The sequence below is a fragment of the Geospiza fortis genome, unplaced genomic scaffold (assembly GCF_000277835.1).
Source record: "Geospiza fortis unplaced genomic scaffold, GeoFor_1.0 scaffold192, whole genome shotgun sequence".
NCBI lineage: Eukaryota > Metazoa > Chordata > Aves > Passeriformes > Thraupidae > Geospiza > Geospiza fortis.
In genome coordinates this window covers 8,226,385-8,241,623 of record NW_005054315.1, presented here as the reverse complement: position 1 = coordinate 8,241,623, position 15,239 = coordinate 8,226,385, and the positions used below count along the sequence as shown (strand labels likewise).

The window sequence follows — 15,239 nt, the reverse complement described above, 5'->3', positions numbered from 1 at the left end:
TCCCACTCTGTTGAACTCTGCCACATAAATACAGGCAGTAACACACAGCCCTCCCACAGACACACTTGAAGGTCCTGAGTAACTCACCACTAGCAGGGATCTCTGCACCACACTGTTCTTGTTGTGCAGTTCTTCCTGTTTAACGTGGGAAAACATTCTTTATTTGTGGGGAAGGTCAGTGCTACCATTACAGGGATGAATTGATCTGTGTCTCCTTGTAAATGCAACACGAACATCTGGGAAAGAAAACATCTACAACTGCCTCATACTTACAAGTACTCAAGTGCTGTGATTGCTAACTGGCTTCTCAAGCACTGCAATTCTTCAATGAAGTCAATAAATGGTAGAGGAGTATCAACACACTTAATTCTGTGCTTGTGTCTCCAGCCTCTTCGGGCGCATCCTGACACGGTGCCGGAAGAAGTCTGGACCCTTTTGCTAATGCATTCAATCTCTCCCTCCCTTCTCATCTAAAAGCATCTTTGACTGTGCTTTTATTTGCATTTCTGCCCTTCTGGGCCAGAATTAAACACCCTGGGATGTAGAGAAGAAAATCTGACTTCTACTCTTACTCCTGCAACGCTTTAACTGGCTCCACTGCAGCCAAGGGGATGTGGTGTTGTGCCTCTGAGGAAAAGCACTTATTCAGATCTCCTCTAAACCCTCTTCCTTCCTCATGAGATACTGTTTCCCCTCTACTGTCCTAGAGATCCAGATATGTGGGATTTCCAGATGAAGTCATGATAATGACTATATTCCATATTTAGTTTTCACGGACCTTCTGTTCTCAAATGAAATGTAGCAGCACATGAACTTGCATCTTCAGTTTTATACTGGGATGGAACTGCTTATTATACATGCATCTTCTTTAAAGAGACTGATTTGGACCAAATTATCAACACTGAGGCCAAACTGTAGTTTTTTCAGACAGAGGAAAGAGTTATGGGGTGTTTTTGCTTTCCATTAATATGTGGGATAGAGCTGATAGGCAAAAAAGAGATTGCAGATTCAAAGGACACTTGCTAGAGTGTGTGCCAGATGCTGATAGCTATATATAGCCACTCAAAGGAGAATGACTGCAGAGAGTATCTTACCCAGGCAAATAGGAATTTGCGAGTAAGAAAAGGGCAAAAATTAAAAAAAAAAAAAAAAAAAAAACAGAAAAAAAAAGGGAAAAAAAAACCCAAACGAACTCAACCTTTAATCTATGGTGCATTACTTCTGCTGCAGAAATGTTAGTACTCTGTGAAGTGAATAAGAAAGAATATGTCCTCATGACGACCTTACCTACATTTCACATAAATGTGTTTCCAAATTTAACAAAACCAAATCTTCCTTTTTACCATTAGACTCACAGTCATTCTTGAATACAACCTCTATTTCTTTGTTCCATAACCCTTAAGAGAAGTAAGCAAAGGACAATAGATAAGGCTTCTTCAATGTAATAAAAAAGCAGCATGCAGCCTATGAGATGAAATTCAAAAACAGAACTTGGATATAAAGACCATGATTTGCCACCCTATGGTTTTCTTATTGTTTCACTCAAGAACATTTTAGGAGAGGCACTTGACTTCCCTGCCTCTTTTCCTCTATACCCTGGTATCAATTTTTTCTTCCCTTTTATCCAATACAGTGGGATTTTACCTACAGGATTATAATTTCTAAGTAGTTCAAGATGTGAAATACCAGCGCTTGAGATGATGAGCTATCATTTCTACAGAGCAGTATGGTAATTCTGGAATGACCAGGAGGTTGGGTATGGATTCTAGTTAACACTGATGAACCTGGCTACTAAAGATTAAATTCCCAAATGAGTAAATGCTACCTTTCTACACACAGGTCTATCCAAATTATTCTCATTAAAACAATTTTAAAAATTTATAAGCTTCAGTCTGTGTCAAGTCTATTGAAGACTTTCCAAAACTGATTAAAAATATAAAATGAGTTATTGAACTGCATTAAAAATCAACCTTTTTCATGTATTGAAAAGTAATGGTCTATAATTCGTATTCAAGAGATCTTATTTCAAGTGAATAATAATTGTACTGCAGCCAACTCTGTGCCCTGCTTCTCTGAAAACCTCATGGAATGTACAGAAGAGGGTTTTGTATCCTGCTGATCACACACACACACGCTTTGTGTGACACTGCTGCTTATTCTCCAGTCCTTACAGGGAAGCTTAACTTTATTTTATTATGTGTTTATTTTTCCACTGATGGCTCTTTCAAACTGGTGAACACAAATGGAAGTGCACAGGTATCACAGAATGGGTTGGGTTTGAATGAATGTTAGAGATAATCTAACTTCAACTCCAGTACCGTAGGCAGGGACACTTTCCACTTGACCACATTGCTCAAAGCCCCATCCAACCTGGCCTTGAACACTTCCAGAGATGGGGCATCCACAGCTTCTCTGGGCAGCCCTTCCCAGTGTTTCACCACTCTCAGAGTAAAGAATTTCTTCCTAATATCTAATCTGAACCTACCCTCTTTCCGCTTCAAGGACTTCTTGTCCTATAACTACATGTCCTTGTAAAAAGCCCCTCCCCAGCTTTCTTGCAGCTCCCTTTAGGTCCTGGTGCCATAAGATATCACTGGAGTCTTCCCTTCTCCAGGCTCAACAACCCCAACTCTCCCAGCCTGCCTTCATAGGAGAGGTGCTCCAGCCCTCTGGTCAACTCAGTGTCCCTCCTCTGGACCTGCTCTTCTTGGGCTGGGGGCCCCAGAACTCATGTTAGATAGACTGATAAGGCTCTGGCAAGGGAAAATACTGAATAAGGGGAGAGAGAATCTCAGCAACAATACAGGCTAGGTGCTAACTGGCTGAACACGAGCTCTTCAGTAAAGGACCTGGGGGTTCTGGTGGACAGCAAGCTGAGCAGGAGTGAAGGGCCTGGGGGTTTTGGTGGACAGCAAGCTGAGCAGGAGTGAAGGACCTGGGGGTTCTGGTGGACAGCAAGCAGCCCAGAGCCTGGAAGGCCTCCCAGCGCTGCCTACAGGAGCCCTAGAGCACAGTGACTGCCCTGCCTAGCTCTTCTCAGCCACACACCTTTGGTTTTAGCAGACACAGAGCTTCATTTCACTACCAGCACTTCAGATACCCTACCCCAAGCCCTTTGCCCCTCTCCTTCTTTCCTGGCTGATCTTAAACAGCTTTCTGCCACTCTCATTTCTGTTTCCATGTAGCTTCCAGGCACTGCTGTAGCCTCCTTGTCAGCCTGCTTTCCCTCACAGTCATCCTATATGACACCTCAGCTCTTCCCACAGCCACTGGGGATACCAGGTCTGTCCTGACCAACACCTTAGCCTCACTCTGAACAACAGAGGCTTCATTTTGCCTGCAAACATTCACAGGACCACGGCAGCTTTTGTGCTGCAAGCAGCTTCAAACTTCTGGCCCTAAGAGGGGATGGCAAACATTTGATGTAAAGGAGAAAATTTATGAGTTTAATAGCAGAAATTTTTTAAACGGATGGGAATTCTTACACAACTCTACTAGAAAATTTATGATACAAATAATAGGAATGGAAAAACATTTTGAAATTAAAAGAAGTCCAACTGAAAATCAAAGAGCGGGTGGATTAGGCAACACAAAATAAAAAACTTTCAGTCTTGGTCAATATTTCTCCCATTAGCAATACCAGTGGGTTACCAGTTTCAGCTTGTGCCACTCGGGATGGAAAAAGTTAGAACAAAGAAAACATCAGGATAAGTGAAAAATAGCTGGTCTGTTGTCTTTCATTGATTTTTCAGATCTAAACATTGTCTTTCATTAGCTCCAGTTTCAAACCCCAACACCCATAGTACCTACTCTTTTTCTTCTCAGAGATTTGTCCATAAATTTTCATAAAAATCTTTTTTAAACGACCAGACACTGCTTTTGGTCCACTTCCTTCAACTTCAGTTGAATGTTTATATTCTGTTATCAAATACTCTTTTATTAACACTGCATCACATAAAATCTGTGAGAAATTGGTGAATATTTTAATAGGTAACCTGCAGTCCACTCTCTCCTACTATAGTCTACATTGCCATCAGTATCTAAACAAGCTAGTTTAAAGTGATCTCAGCTATGTCTCCTCATCTAGAAACTGCAGTATAAACTTATGCTTATGCAGCAGCATGGATTGCATACAACAAATTAAATCTTTCTTTCCGGAGGTAGATGAATTTGGAATGCAAATGGTAAATCCTGAGTTTCAGACAAACAAATGATTGCCTATCAGAACTCCTTTCCACACTAGTCCTTAGAGTATTGCCTACATGTAGAGGGGGGAAATTTGAAAGAGTCAGATAATTGCCACAGGCATCTTTAATTCTAACAACGCTTCCCACTTGCAGATAGAAGCACAAGTCTGAAAGAGGCAATAACAGCTAAATGGATATTACTATCTGCCATTACCTGATCTATCTGCACAATTACAGCACTTTGTGAATGTAAATTTGCTTATAAGATCTAGCTTAAGAGCCTAAAACAACCCCTTTTCAGGGACAACATATCACCTACATGTTGTTTGGAACTGATGGAACTTTCACTTAGAGAAAAATCACAGAAATAATTGCTTCCAGAGAGATTTCTTTCCCAAACCAAGCCCAAGGGGAATACAAACAAGAGTCAACTCCATTTCTGAAAAGCAGGCATTAAGAGGCCACAGAACTCCACCAAAAATTAGATTTTTCCTCTCCTTTAACAATGCCAGAAACAAAATTTTAAGACTTAAAACATCTCAAGACACACCACAGCTGTCAAAAAAGAGTAAACAATCATTGCTTCTTCTCTGAGAAAGTCACAGTGATTCAGTCAACTAGAGTCCTATAGTTCTATAAATACTATAAATTGTTGAATTCATGGGAGATCTATCAATTTTCACAAGAGGATGATGTGACCACCTTTGTTTTGGCATACAGGCCTTTGAATATACCCTTGAATATAAAAAACACCCTTTATTCTGCCAAAACAAATCACTTCCTTCCCATCAAAACAGACCAAATAGTCAAAAAACAATCACAATCAAAGTGGTAAAGTGAAGTGTCCTCGTGGCATAAAAAGAATGTGAAATAAATGATTATACAGTAAGTCCAAGCAGACATATTTTATTGCTGATAAATAAATGTTGTCTAAAAGCTTTTTCAGACACGTTCTCATACTTCTAGCATGGCCAGGTGTATTGGGTCAACCCACTACACCAGGTTTCTACAGATGGAAATTCTTTAAGAAGAAACCTCAGTCTTCTCATAAATTGGCTTGAAACACAAATAGATAATATTAACTAAAAGGAGAGTCTCATTGCTCTATTCTCATCTATTCCACAGATTTATATTGCGTACGTAATTTATTTAGATTGTGAAACTACTTTGACATTGAGGATGGCAGAACTATTTCTGGTCACATTCACTTCATTTAATCTTTGCCAAAGAGAAAGAAATCAATGAAATATGAACAGCAAGAAGCAATTCACCTGCCAAAAAAAAATCCAGGTTTTATAAATGAGCACTCTGGAAAGAGTCAGTGAAATAATATATACTACTAGAAAATGTGCCATTGTAGGAAGTATTTTGGTTCCTGAAGACAATGAGCATTTTGCTGTTGAGATACCTTTAAATTACTGTGAGGCTGCTATTTGCAATATACTATATCAATGTCACCAAAAATATCAACATGCAAACCAGTATGTTAAAAATATGTAAAGAGACAGGTACAATAAGACATCATCCATCCATCTGTCCATCCATCTGTGGGGTATGTTTTATAAGAAATATAAAACCACTTACTTCTTCTTGCTTAGGAATGCTGAACTTGGTGATCTTTGACTTGGTCCTGGCTGAATCAGGCTTGCTGGAAGGCACTCCCCGATATGACTTGGTTGTCTCTGCTGGTAACTTCAGCTTTGGAGACTCATCTGGAGCCTGGTCCTGACCGTCCATTGGCCTTACATAGGCTGTTGGCTTCTGCTGACCCAGACTGGGCTTTGAAGCAAGAGAAGGTGGGAAGTTTTGGACACAGTGCCCCCCACCATGCTTTGCTGGCCTCTCTTGGACTTTGGTTCCTCCTTCTGAGCTACAACTGAGCTTCGCTGCCTGCTGGACTCTGTTGGTGTTGTCTCCTAATGTGGCCCTCAGCGAGCTTTGCTGGGCAGTATTGGAGGAAGAGGAGGAAGAGGAGGAGGAGGAGGAAGAGGAAGAGGAGGAGGAAGAGGAGGAGGTGGGACTCGATGCATAGCGTTTTAGTTTCTCCAAATTGGATTTTTGGCTGGCCAGTTTGAAGTCACCCTTGTGTGACTCCAGCGACCGGTGTCCGTGTTTGCTCGCTCTCTGCTGGCCATCTGAAGTGGCATTATGCCCAGCCTTCTGCCAGCCCATTGTGGCGCTCTTGCTCTGCTGGGCAGCTAGGGATGCTGGTGTGGAAGAAGTAGTGCTGGAAATTGGAGGAGGAGGAGGAGGTGGTGGTCTCGAGTCTGCGATAAGATGTTCATCAGTCTTGGGGAGAGATGTCTGAGGAACCCCAGGTTTTGGAACCCCAACGAGATGGCTCTGGTTTGACCGGTCAGTTAACAAGTCTTTCATTTCATCATAGTTGCCCAAAGTATTCTGGATGCGATTGGAAAGCTCATCCCCCTTGTTAGTCTGCAAAACAAAAATCGAGTGTTCTGCTACAGTCAACATAAGAAAAACAAAATTCCCTGCATGCTTCTGCTGAAATCCTTACTGAAGTAAGACTGCCTTATTCAGCAGCAGCGTTGAGGGATGAAATCGAAAATCCTTATTGTCTCTGAAGACACTTGTCAACATCTTAAATCTACCCTGAACTGGAAAAGCTATAAAGGGCCTTAGAGTATATAAAAAAAGAAATCTATCACAGATATCACGCTGTAGTTAAAGTATATTACCTGGAAACTGGAAAATTTATTATTGCAACTGCACAGAATGGTTTGGATTAAATCTGACCATGATAAAACTTTTCCTGTAGCCCAGTGCAAGCTCTCCTTCAGTCATGAATGAAAACACTGCATTCCCAATTTCTTCATCTGCCTGCCTAAGTTTTCATAACCATCTGGGAAGCCACACAACATCCCATGCAAGCACTGAATGAATTTGTCAGTCTATGCCAGCCAAATGCTCTGAGGTGACTTGAAAACAGCTTGTGGGAAATGAGAAAAGAACAGATTATGTCCCTTCTTTAAAAATGCTCTGACAGGGTGCTCATTCCAGGGCACTCTCCTCTTGTAAAAAAAAAAAAAAAAAAAAGGTGAACAGAACCCTTGCCAAATTCTTCACATTTCTCAGTGCTTGCTGTGCATAGCAGGGGAATACAGCCACCCTTCCTCCCCTTCAAGATTAATTATTGTCTTAAAAATGATCCATTTACTTCCTGACTGAAAAGGCAGAAGCTTCACAAAGAAATAAAACAAGCAAACAAAACATGCTGGAAAAGATTGAAAATTCTTGCTTTGAAAAGCCACTGTAAGCAAAAGGGTATATCATTAGCATTTTTACAGCAGAGATTTTTTGAGCCCTGCCAAGATACAGGTGTGTGATGTCCTTTGCTTTATGTTTCCAGAGGAAGACAGTAATGAGGCAGTGGAGTTCTCCTTTCCCTCTTCCAGACATGGGGTCTGAGTGGGAAAACCCCTATTGGTTTCAGAAGGCCAAGCTTTCATCTCAAGACTCTCTGTTTTAGAGGAAAACAGAAAGAAGGAGAAAGAAGGGAGTAAAGGAAGTGGAGAAGATCCTCAAGATCCTCTTAAAGCTACATTTAAAACCACAAAAGATGTAGCAACCACATCAATTACTCTGGAAAACTGGGGGGAAGGAAGGGAAGGTATTCAAGAGCAACTCCCCAGTTTTGAATCTTTTATTTTTAGGGTTTCCTAGTAGAAACCCTGAACCCAGACAAAAATGCACAGTAATTGAGTGCTGTGCTTGCCACATGCAAACTTTTAGAGGTCTACAGTGGAAGCATTATTATGTCTTAACAGTAGAAGCAGTCCTGTTTTGCGTCAAACTTTTCTCCTCAAATTTCAAGGATGCTACATTGTACCTGTAAAATGTATTACACCTAGCTTTCTGATATGATTTTTTTACTATGCTAACAGAGCTAAATATATATATCAGTAGTATGCACTGAAGGGGGGGTAGGAAGGGAAGAACATGAAAGTCTTGCATCTGAAACATTGCTTTGGAAACTTGGAGTAAGATGGCTCAAGGTTCAACCACTTTAAAAAAGGGTGTTCTTTCACTTAACATGAATAACACCAATGTCCTATAGAACAGGAAACTATTAATGAGGCTAAAGATGTGGGAAGCATTACATACATTTAAAAAAAGAAGGTTGGAGATATCCTCACGTGTCTCCTGAAGTCAATGAAATAGCTTCTACACTTGGGCATCTCCTTGACCAGCAGAATTATGTTCCAGGATGCATAGAAAACTTCCCTTTTACCCAGTGCATCTCTTTATGCTTCACTGGATCCTCCACCTTGTGTAGAAGTATTTTTTCATCTTCCCTCTATGGCGGGAAATCTGCTGTTGGGCCTGTACTCATTATTACTCAGCCAGAGTGTATGTGAGGTTTCTTTCCCTGCCAGGAGCATGGCAACAATGACCACCAAATGGAGGGGGGCTCCTGGCACCCACAAGTCTGCCACAGTGCAGACATCTTGTGAGGACAGCTCTCCACCCATCTGCCCCTAGCTCCATGAACCTAAAAAAATTAGTGTGCAGGTTTTGCCCCTAAGAAGTCCAACTTCCCTAAAAGAAGGTCTGTTTTTTTCTGATGGCTTCTCTGTAGATGGAAAGGAAATAGAAGCCTAATTGCAGATTATCTGTAGACTGTCAACAGCTCAGAGAAGTCATTGGGTTGTCTTCTACACGGATGTGATGTGAAGGTCACATACAGACATCTTGTACTGAGAGATCTCAGATAACCACAAGAATAACTGCAGCAAACTGGTATCATGGCACATGCTGACAACTGGTCTGTGCTGCTTATTCCTTCAAGATGTACTGGGGACAGCTTTAGGTGAGATTTTGTGTTGAGCTGATCTCATACAGGAGAGTTCACCTACATCCTCTTGGGAACATGGTGGGATCTGAGGTAACTTGTTATGAGCTTTAGTTTGTCCTATTATCTTCTCTGAAATATTGCTGGCCTTATTTAAGCATTCCCACAGGGAAAACATGGTCACAAAATGGGTAAGTAGGAAAAGCATTCTGTGCAAACATGTCTAACTTAGAGTGCTCTGATATTCTGTTGCAATGCAAGACAAATCCAAGCATTTGAAGATGGCAACATATAACACTTCTAAAAATAAACCTGATGGCTGCATGGAACGCCAGCAGAATTTTTTTCTTCACTAAAAATACTTACATAGTTAAAGGGGGAAGGTGTTCTGTCCAGAAAATATCCAGAACTAATTTCCTACTTTTTCATTTCCCTGTAAAAGAGATTTTATGTAAAAGATAGTAGATTTCCTGTAATCCTTCATAGAGGGTTGCTATGGATACTTTGAACAGGATAAGGGGCAACCTGAAGAGTCAGGATTTTTGAGAAAATTTGATGTTACAGTAGTAGTGATACATGTCAAGGTGAGAGAGGACATAAGATTTAGGAGATTTCCAGCCTGCCTTTGATTTTCAGATATGGTCTTCTGAATAGCATATCCTTTGACTTTAGCTCATGTTTCTCAAGCTGTGCAGAGGAATACTGAATTTAATCAGAGCTTGCAGTGAATGTCTGCTATAACTTCATTCCCCTCTGGAAACCCCTAAAAGGTGAACGTGATCTTTAAAGGGAGTACAAGTGGGTTTCAGTTTTGCTTTTGCAGAAAGGTTTCCTCTTTTGCAGTTAGGCTCTCTCCACAGTAAGATGAAAAAGCCACAGCTCTTTCTCCCTGCACTGAAGGTTCACAAACGCTTGGCTTAGTTCAGAGAGCCTAATGTCCATTGCCATTGCATACATGATATCCAGAGTATGCCACTGACAGAAGTTTTCATGTCCAATGCTATCAGAAGGACTGATCACCCCAAGCAACTCTGCTACACCAACATAGCTGTGAGTTATACTACTGTCCTGGGCTTTGCCTTTCCCCAAGTCTCCTTGACAAAGTTAGCTGTAGGATGTATTTCTGCAGCACCCTCTTTACACATTTGTTCAAAATAGGAACACAGTGTTTAAAGGTAAGAAGCAAGAATGGAGCCATTATTTGCTTGCCTCATAGGATTATCCACTCAGTATCCTCTCTGCTTCTAGAGGCAGCAGTGATTTTTCATCCACTCCTACCTAAAGCTGATGGAATTTTACTGTGGTTGCACAGAGGTGCCTTCTGGCATCCTAGCTCAGAAACTGCTGGTGTGTCCATGGCACAACACATCTGTGTCATGACAGTCAGTACATCAGCACAGAAGTAATAATCAAAGTGATACCGCTTTTATAAGTGATTTGAGCTTCAGTATTGCCAACTTGAGGCACCAAAGACAAAATAGTACTGGGGACACAGCAAAAGGCCAGACCTTTTTGTGTGTGGTCTGTTTGACTGGACCAAATGGAAAATCATTAAGTCATCACTGCAGCACAGCCCTCAAGAAATGCCAAGACACAGCTGACTTATGCTTTCAAGGCTTTCTTCCGTGGATTAGCCCTTGACTGGTCTCACGGTAGACATTTTCAAGAAGGTCATTGAGGAGTTCAAGACATCTGACATGGTTTCTAAATGCCTTTGTAATGGATCTGAAATCCGGGCAGCTGGAGGTCAGCTTCAAGGCAGGCAGAGCTGTGTTCCTTCAAGGGACACGGTTTGAAAGTGGAAGATCTTTCTTTTTTATTAGGGACTAAATACAAGCAACAATCTGGAAGAAGAGCAAGCTAAAAGCTGACCCTGGAGCACAAGAATTAAAACGCAAGCATGGAAGTCAAAGCAGAAGCCAGGTGCCAGGTTCCAAATAGGTCTCCTGGAAAGAGGCACTAAAGCACCCTAAGCCTCAAGGGCAAGTGATGCTGCATGGAGGGAAATGCTCCACAGTGTGGCAGCTGTTACAGTAACTTGGACATTTCTGGAAAAGCACAGCAGAAAATACACGGTTATGGTTTGATACATACATTGGGTAAATTGAGGGAGACGAGCAGCCCCCATGGGACACTGCTCTCTGGTCCTGTTCACCATTTTCAAACTCCTGCATTGTGTAAAAGGCTCTGCTTGACCTTCTAATGGGGAGTGATGAAAGACAATTGTGGCTCATCAAACTGTTGTTACCATGAGGAACAACACAGGGAGTTGAGACTTCTATGCTACTTCTGCCTTTGGTGGAGGAAAAACATGTATAGCAGACAAATTTTCCTATTATCCTGGTAATTCTTATAGGGGAAAAAAAAAGATATTTCAGTACAATAACCTTGGCCAGGGCACAATGTTTACAGTAGTGCTTGCCCTTCACACTAGTCTTACACAATTGGTTTTCTTCTAAGTATTGCAAAACCAGGATACTTTCACCTTCACCTCCTAATTTTAATTCCATCTCAAATATTGCTGGGATGTTTCTAGTTTATTTCACTCGTGTGCTGCTAAACACTAGAAGAAGCTTTATACACATATATAAATATAAATAAAATCTGACTCAGGGAATCATGCATGTTCTCCGTGAATTTTGGGAAGCTACCACTTGTGGGAGGGTGATGAAACCTGGACAGTGCCTTCTGCAGGCTACATTTTTGTACTGAGGAATAAATAAATAAACAAAGATTCGCCCAGCTGGGAAGCATCTACCTTGTAGGGTTCACTGAAGAGAGAATAGCTCGTGTTAAACGTGCCATTGTCCTGCTGGGCCTCCTGGTTTCTCCTTTCCCACTCCTTCCTTCGCAGCACATTTCTGTCTGGCTCATAGACACTGGAGTTAGGGGAAAAAAAGAAAAGAAAAGATAAATAGTTTTTTAAGAGTTAAAAATTAGAGGGCAACATATAAACCAGCGTGCATTTAAAAGTTAAGAACTCTGTTTTGCAGACAGATGGCAAAAATAAGCACAAACATGAATCAGATGAACGCCAGTTCAAGTAGGCTGGGGAGGTTCAGGTCTCTGGGAATGTTAGTGCTTCCTTCACACAGTGAATAGATAATTAAATTCTTACAGAAAAATAAAAAAGGAATCGCATGGCAGGATCTAGTCTGTACAGAACTTCTCTACTTGAAACGTGACAAAGGAAATATCTAAGCAACTTTGACAAAGACTAGAAGTTCTCTTAAGGCAGATGGTAATTACAGCTGTGAGTAAATAGAAATTATGAACATGTTCCCACTTATGACATATCCTCTGAATGTTGTATGAAAACGCTCCTTTTTTCACATGGCTGTATTTCTCTAGTGATTCTTTCATTAACTAGCTCCCTAAAGAGCTGTTAAAACTATATGCTGTAGTGGTTTCCACAGTTAAGTTGCTTCTTCTGATCTCTGCTAATCAGCCAAGTCATGAAACTACTACTGAAACAATTCCTCTTTCTGATGGATTTGACACTATCACAACCACAGAACATGAATAAATGAATAGTGGCACAACAGTGTATGTATGGCTAGTAGAGTGTAGTTGAGAGAGAATAAAATCACTGCATTACACAACAGCAGTAATTTTTAGAAATTAACAACTTTAGCTCCAATAGAGACATTCAGAATAAACGCTGACTTTATTTTCAGAATTCTAGTTAAATACATGACAACATAAACCAGAGAATTCTTATTCTGAATTTCTACAGAACAACACCTTTCAGGTTCACACATTTCAGTTTATTATGTTTTATTCTTCTCACAAAGGAAGTCAACATGTCTAACAAAGTTAACATGCTATTTCAGGACAATGTGACGAGTATGCTGATTCCCATTTTGCTTAGCTCAGCTAATGTTTTTCCTCTGACAGAGTAAATCTGTAAAGTAGGAATATGTATTAATGCCATGTAAGTGCACCATGTGTTAATAAGATAAACGTTGTCTTGCTAACCAGCTTCCCAGTTAGCAAAGCATATGTTGCATTGGCTACCCACGTGATGCTACCTAGTATGCCTCAGGCAAGGCAGCCAAAAGGCCAACAGCTATCTGATTCTAATTCAGGACTGGAGAGAGCTGAAAATACACAGGGTATGTTAGATGCTATTAATACTTAAGAACAATGCCTCAACATTCACTAAATGAACAGAAAATCCTTTGTTTTCCTGTTGATGCTGCTAACTCTAACAGGATTGCAGAGCAGCCTTCTGATGGGTCTGAGGGCAGATGCCAGGGGCCCAGCACAGCTCTCAAACACAGGGGTTTGTTGTGAAACACGGGGTTTCAGCACAGCAGGCTGAAGACAGTGTCCAAACACCACCTTCTTTACAGCCACTTACAGGTGGTTGAGAGTTTTTGGGTTTTAATCCTATACTTTTCATGAGCGATGCATGTTATTCACTCCAATACCATCTCCTTGAGAAGCAGCAAAATGAGAAGGCCATCATAGGGATGGAGCTCTGGGCATGGAAAATGCCTTCTTCCAGTAAGAAGGGGATGGTGAAGACCTCCCCATGGGCTCCTGGGGGTGAGAACACCTCCTGCATATGCTGCACATGCTGGTGAGACCAGAGGCAGAGCAGTTGTCATTGACTGCTGCGAGAGCAGAGGTCTTCAGTTCATTGTGCCATCAAGCCTACTGCCATCAGCTGAGTCAGTTAACCACCCGTGTCTAAACCAGACTTTCTGCCACGCTTAATAACTGTTGTTAGGCTGGGCTTTTCTGGAGTTTTAAGAGATCAGGTTATAACTTCATCATCAGCTACATGTCCCCATCCAGAATTTCCAGACTCTTTGAGAAGCTTTGGATTTGTACTCTAGCCTGCATGCAGCCAAACAGAGATGGGCAGCTTCCTGAAATTAATTGCAATACTGGTTTCTACCCAGTTTCTAGGAAGTAAATAAGTGCAACATTCTTCACGAGTCTCCTCACACAAATTTAAAAATTCGCTGGTGTGGTAGTCCTAAAGTGGAAGAACATTTAAAGTGGAAGAACTTTATTGGACAGAGACATATTTGATGAAGCCATACAAGTCATCAGGTCCCTGAACCCCCTTCTCAAATGAATTCCCTGCTGGCAATGCAATGCACAACCTGCAGTAATTCAGAATGATTATGCAAATGTCAGAACCCTGTGACAATGCCTAATACACCATCTACAAGCAGTAAGTTAGGAAGAGCTACAAGTTGAGAGCTGTGTTCCTTTGGTAATACCAGATGGCAAAATGTCTAGCATTTGTGAAGCTGCTCCTTATTTGCATGAACATTGCAGCAATCACATTTCCTTGAACGTATGTCACCAAATGTATTTATTTGTTTTGGTTCAAGGAGAATACTGCCAACTGCTATAATTGTCTTTATTGCAAACACTTCAGTTAATGGAAAATGATTCTTTTTAATAGATTTCTTCTTTATTTTTTTTAAATTTGCAATTTAAAACAATCCCAGAGGTACCTTTTAATGGTTTAATCTGTGTCTTGTTTCAATAGCTAAGCCATGAAGAACAAGCTCATGAAAACCTCATGGCTTTTTCCTCATCAGGGCATGTCTACATATATGAGTGATATATGCACATATATGTGTAGTATGCATGCTCAGTTTTGCAAGACTTGGAGCCAAAGAACATGCAAACACTCACCACTCATAAGTCAGTGTCATTTATATTTGTTTCATACAGGTCAAATCCCAAAAGGTGAATTCAAACAGTTTTTAAATGGTATATTGTTATTTTTAAAATGTTGCATCTGTTTCTAATTCATGCTTAAAGGACATGAACCAGAACGTAACCAACAAGTCAAACTCCTGCAAAAGTTATATATGAATAAAGGTTGTATAATAGAAATTAAATTATCTCAAATTTGGCACATTGCTTTTTTGATTTATCTCAGCCCTAAGATCTGCCAAGACACATGCTGGATATACCAATGAATTGTGCCTAAATGCCAGTGTCTCAGGCTCAAAGAGCTTTCAGCACACCGCCACCACCCCAGCCACAGCATCCCTACTTCCTCTGGTTCTTCCAGGATACACAGAATAATTTCACTCCCAGATATCTGCCCAATGAGATTTCCAGTGCATTGCTAAACATGGCAGAGTAGGTACATTTAATGAATTTTGATCTGCTGTGATACCTTTTGGCAGATTACTTGGATGGTTCCCAGTCTTTGGTCATGCCCCTGGTGAGCGTGGCTCCCTGCGAGACCAGCACACAGAGAG

The 15,239-nt window shown here is 41.0% G+C and overlaps 1 protein-coding gene across 1 annotated transcript in view; it reads right to left on the bottom strand.

Annotated features, from left to right (window-relative positions):
• AFF3 (AF4/FMR2 family member 3) overlaps nucleotides 1-15,239 on the bottom strand; it is a 320,892-nt gene that overhangs the window by 259,069 nt on the left and 46,584 nt on the right. The window contains exons 2-3 of the mRNA XM_031056148.1: nucleotides 11,759-11,879; nucleotides 5,772-6,623 (exon numbers count right to left, since the gene is read on the bottom strand). Of these exons, the coding sequence (XP_030912008.1) occupies nucleotides 5,772-6,623; nucleotides 11,759-11,879 (973 nt within the window). The remainder of the gene's footprint in view (nucleotides 1-5,771; nucleotides 6,624-11,758; nucleotides 11,880-15,239) is intronic.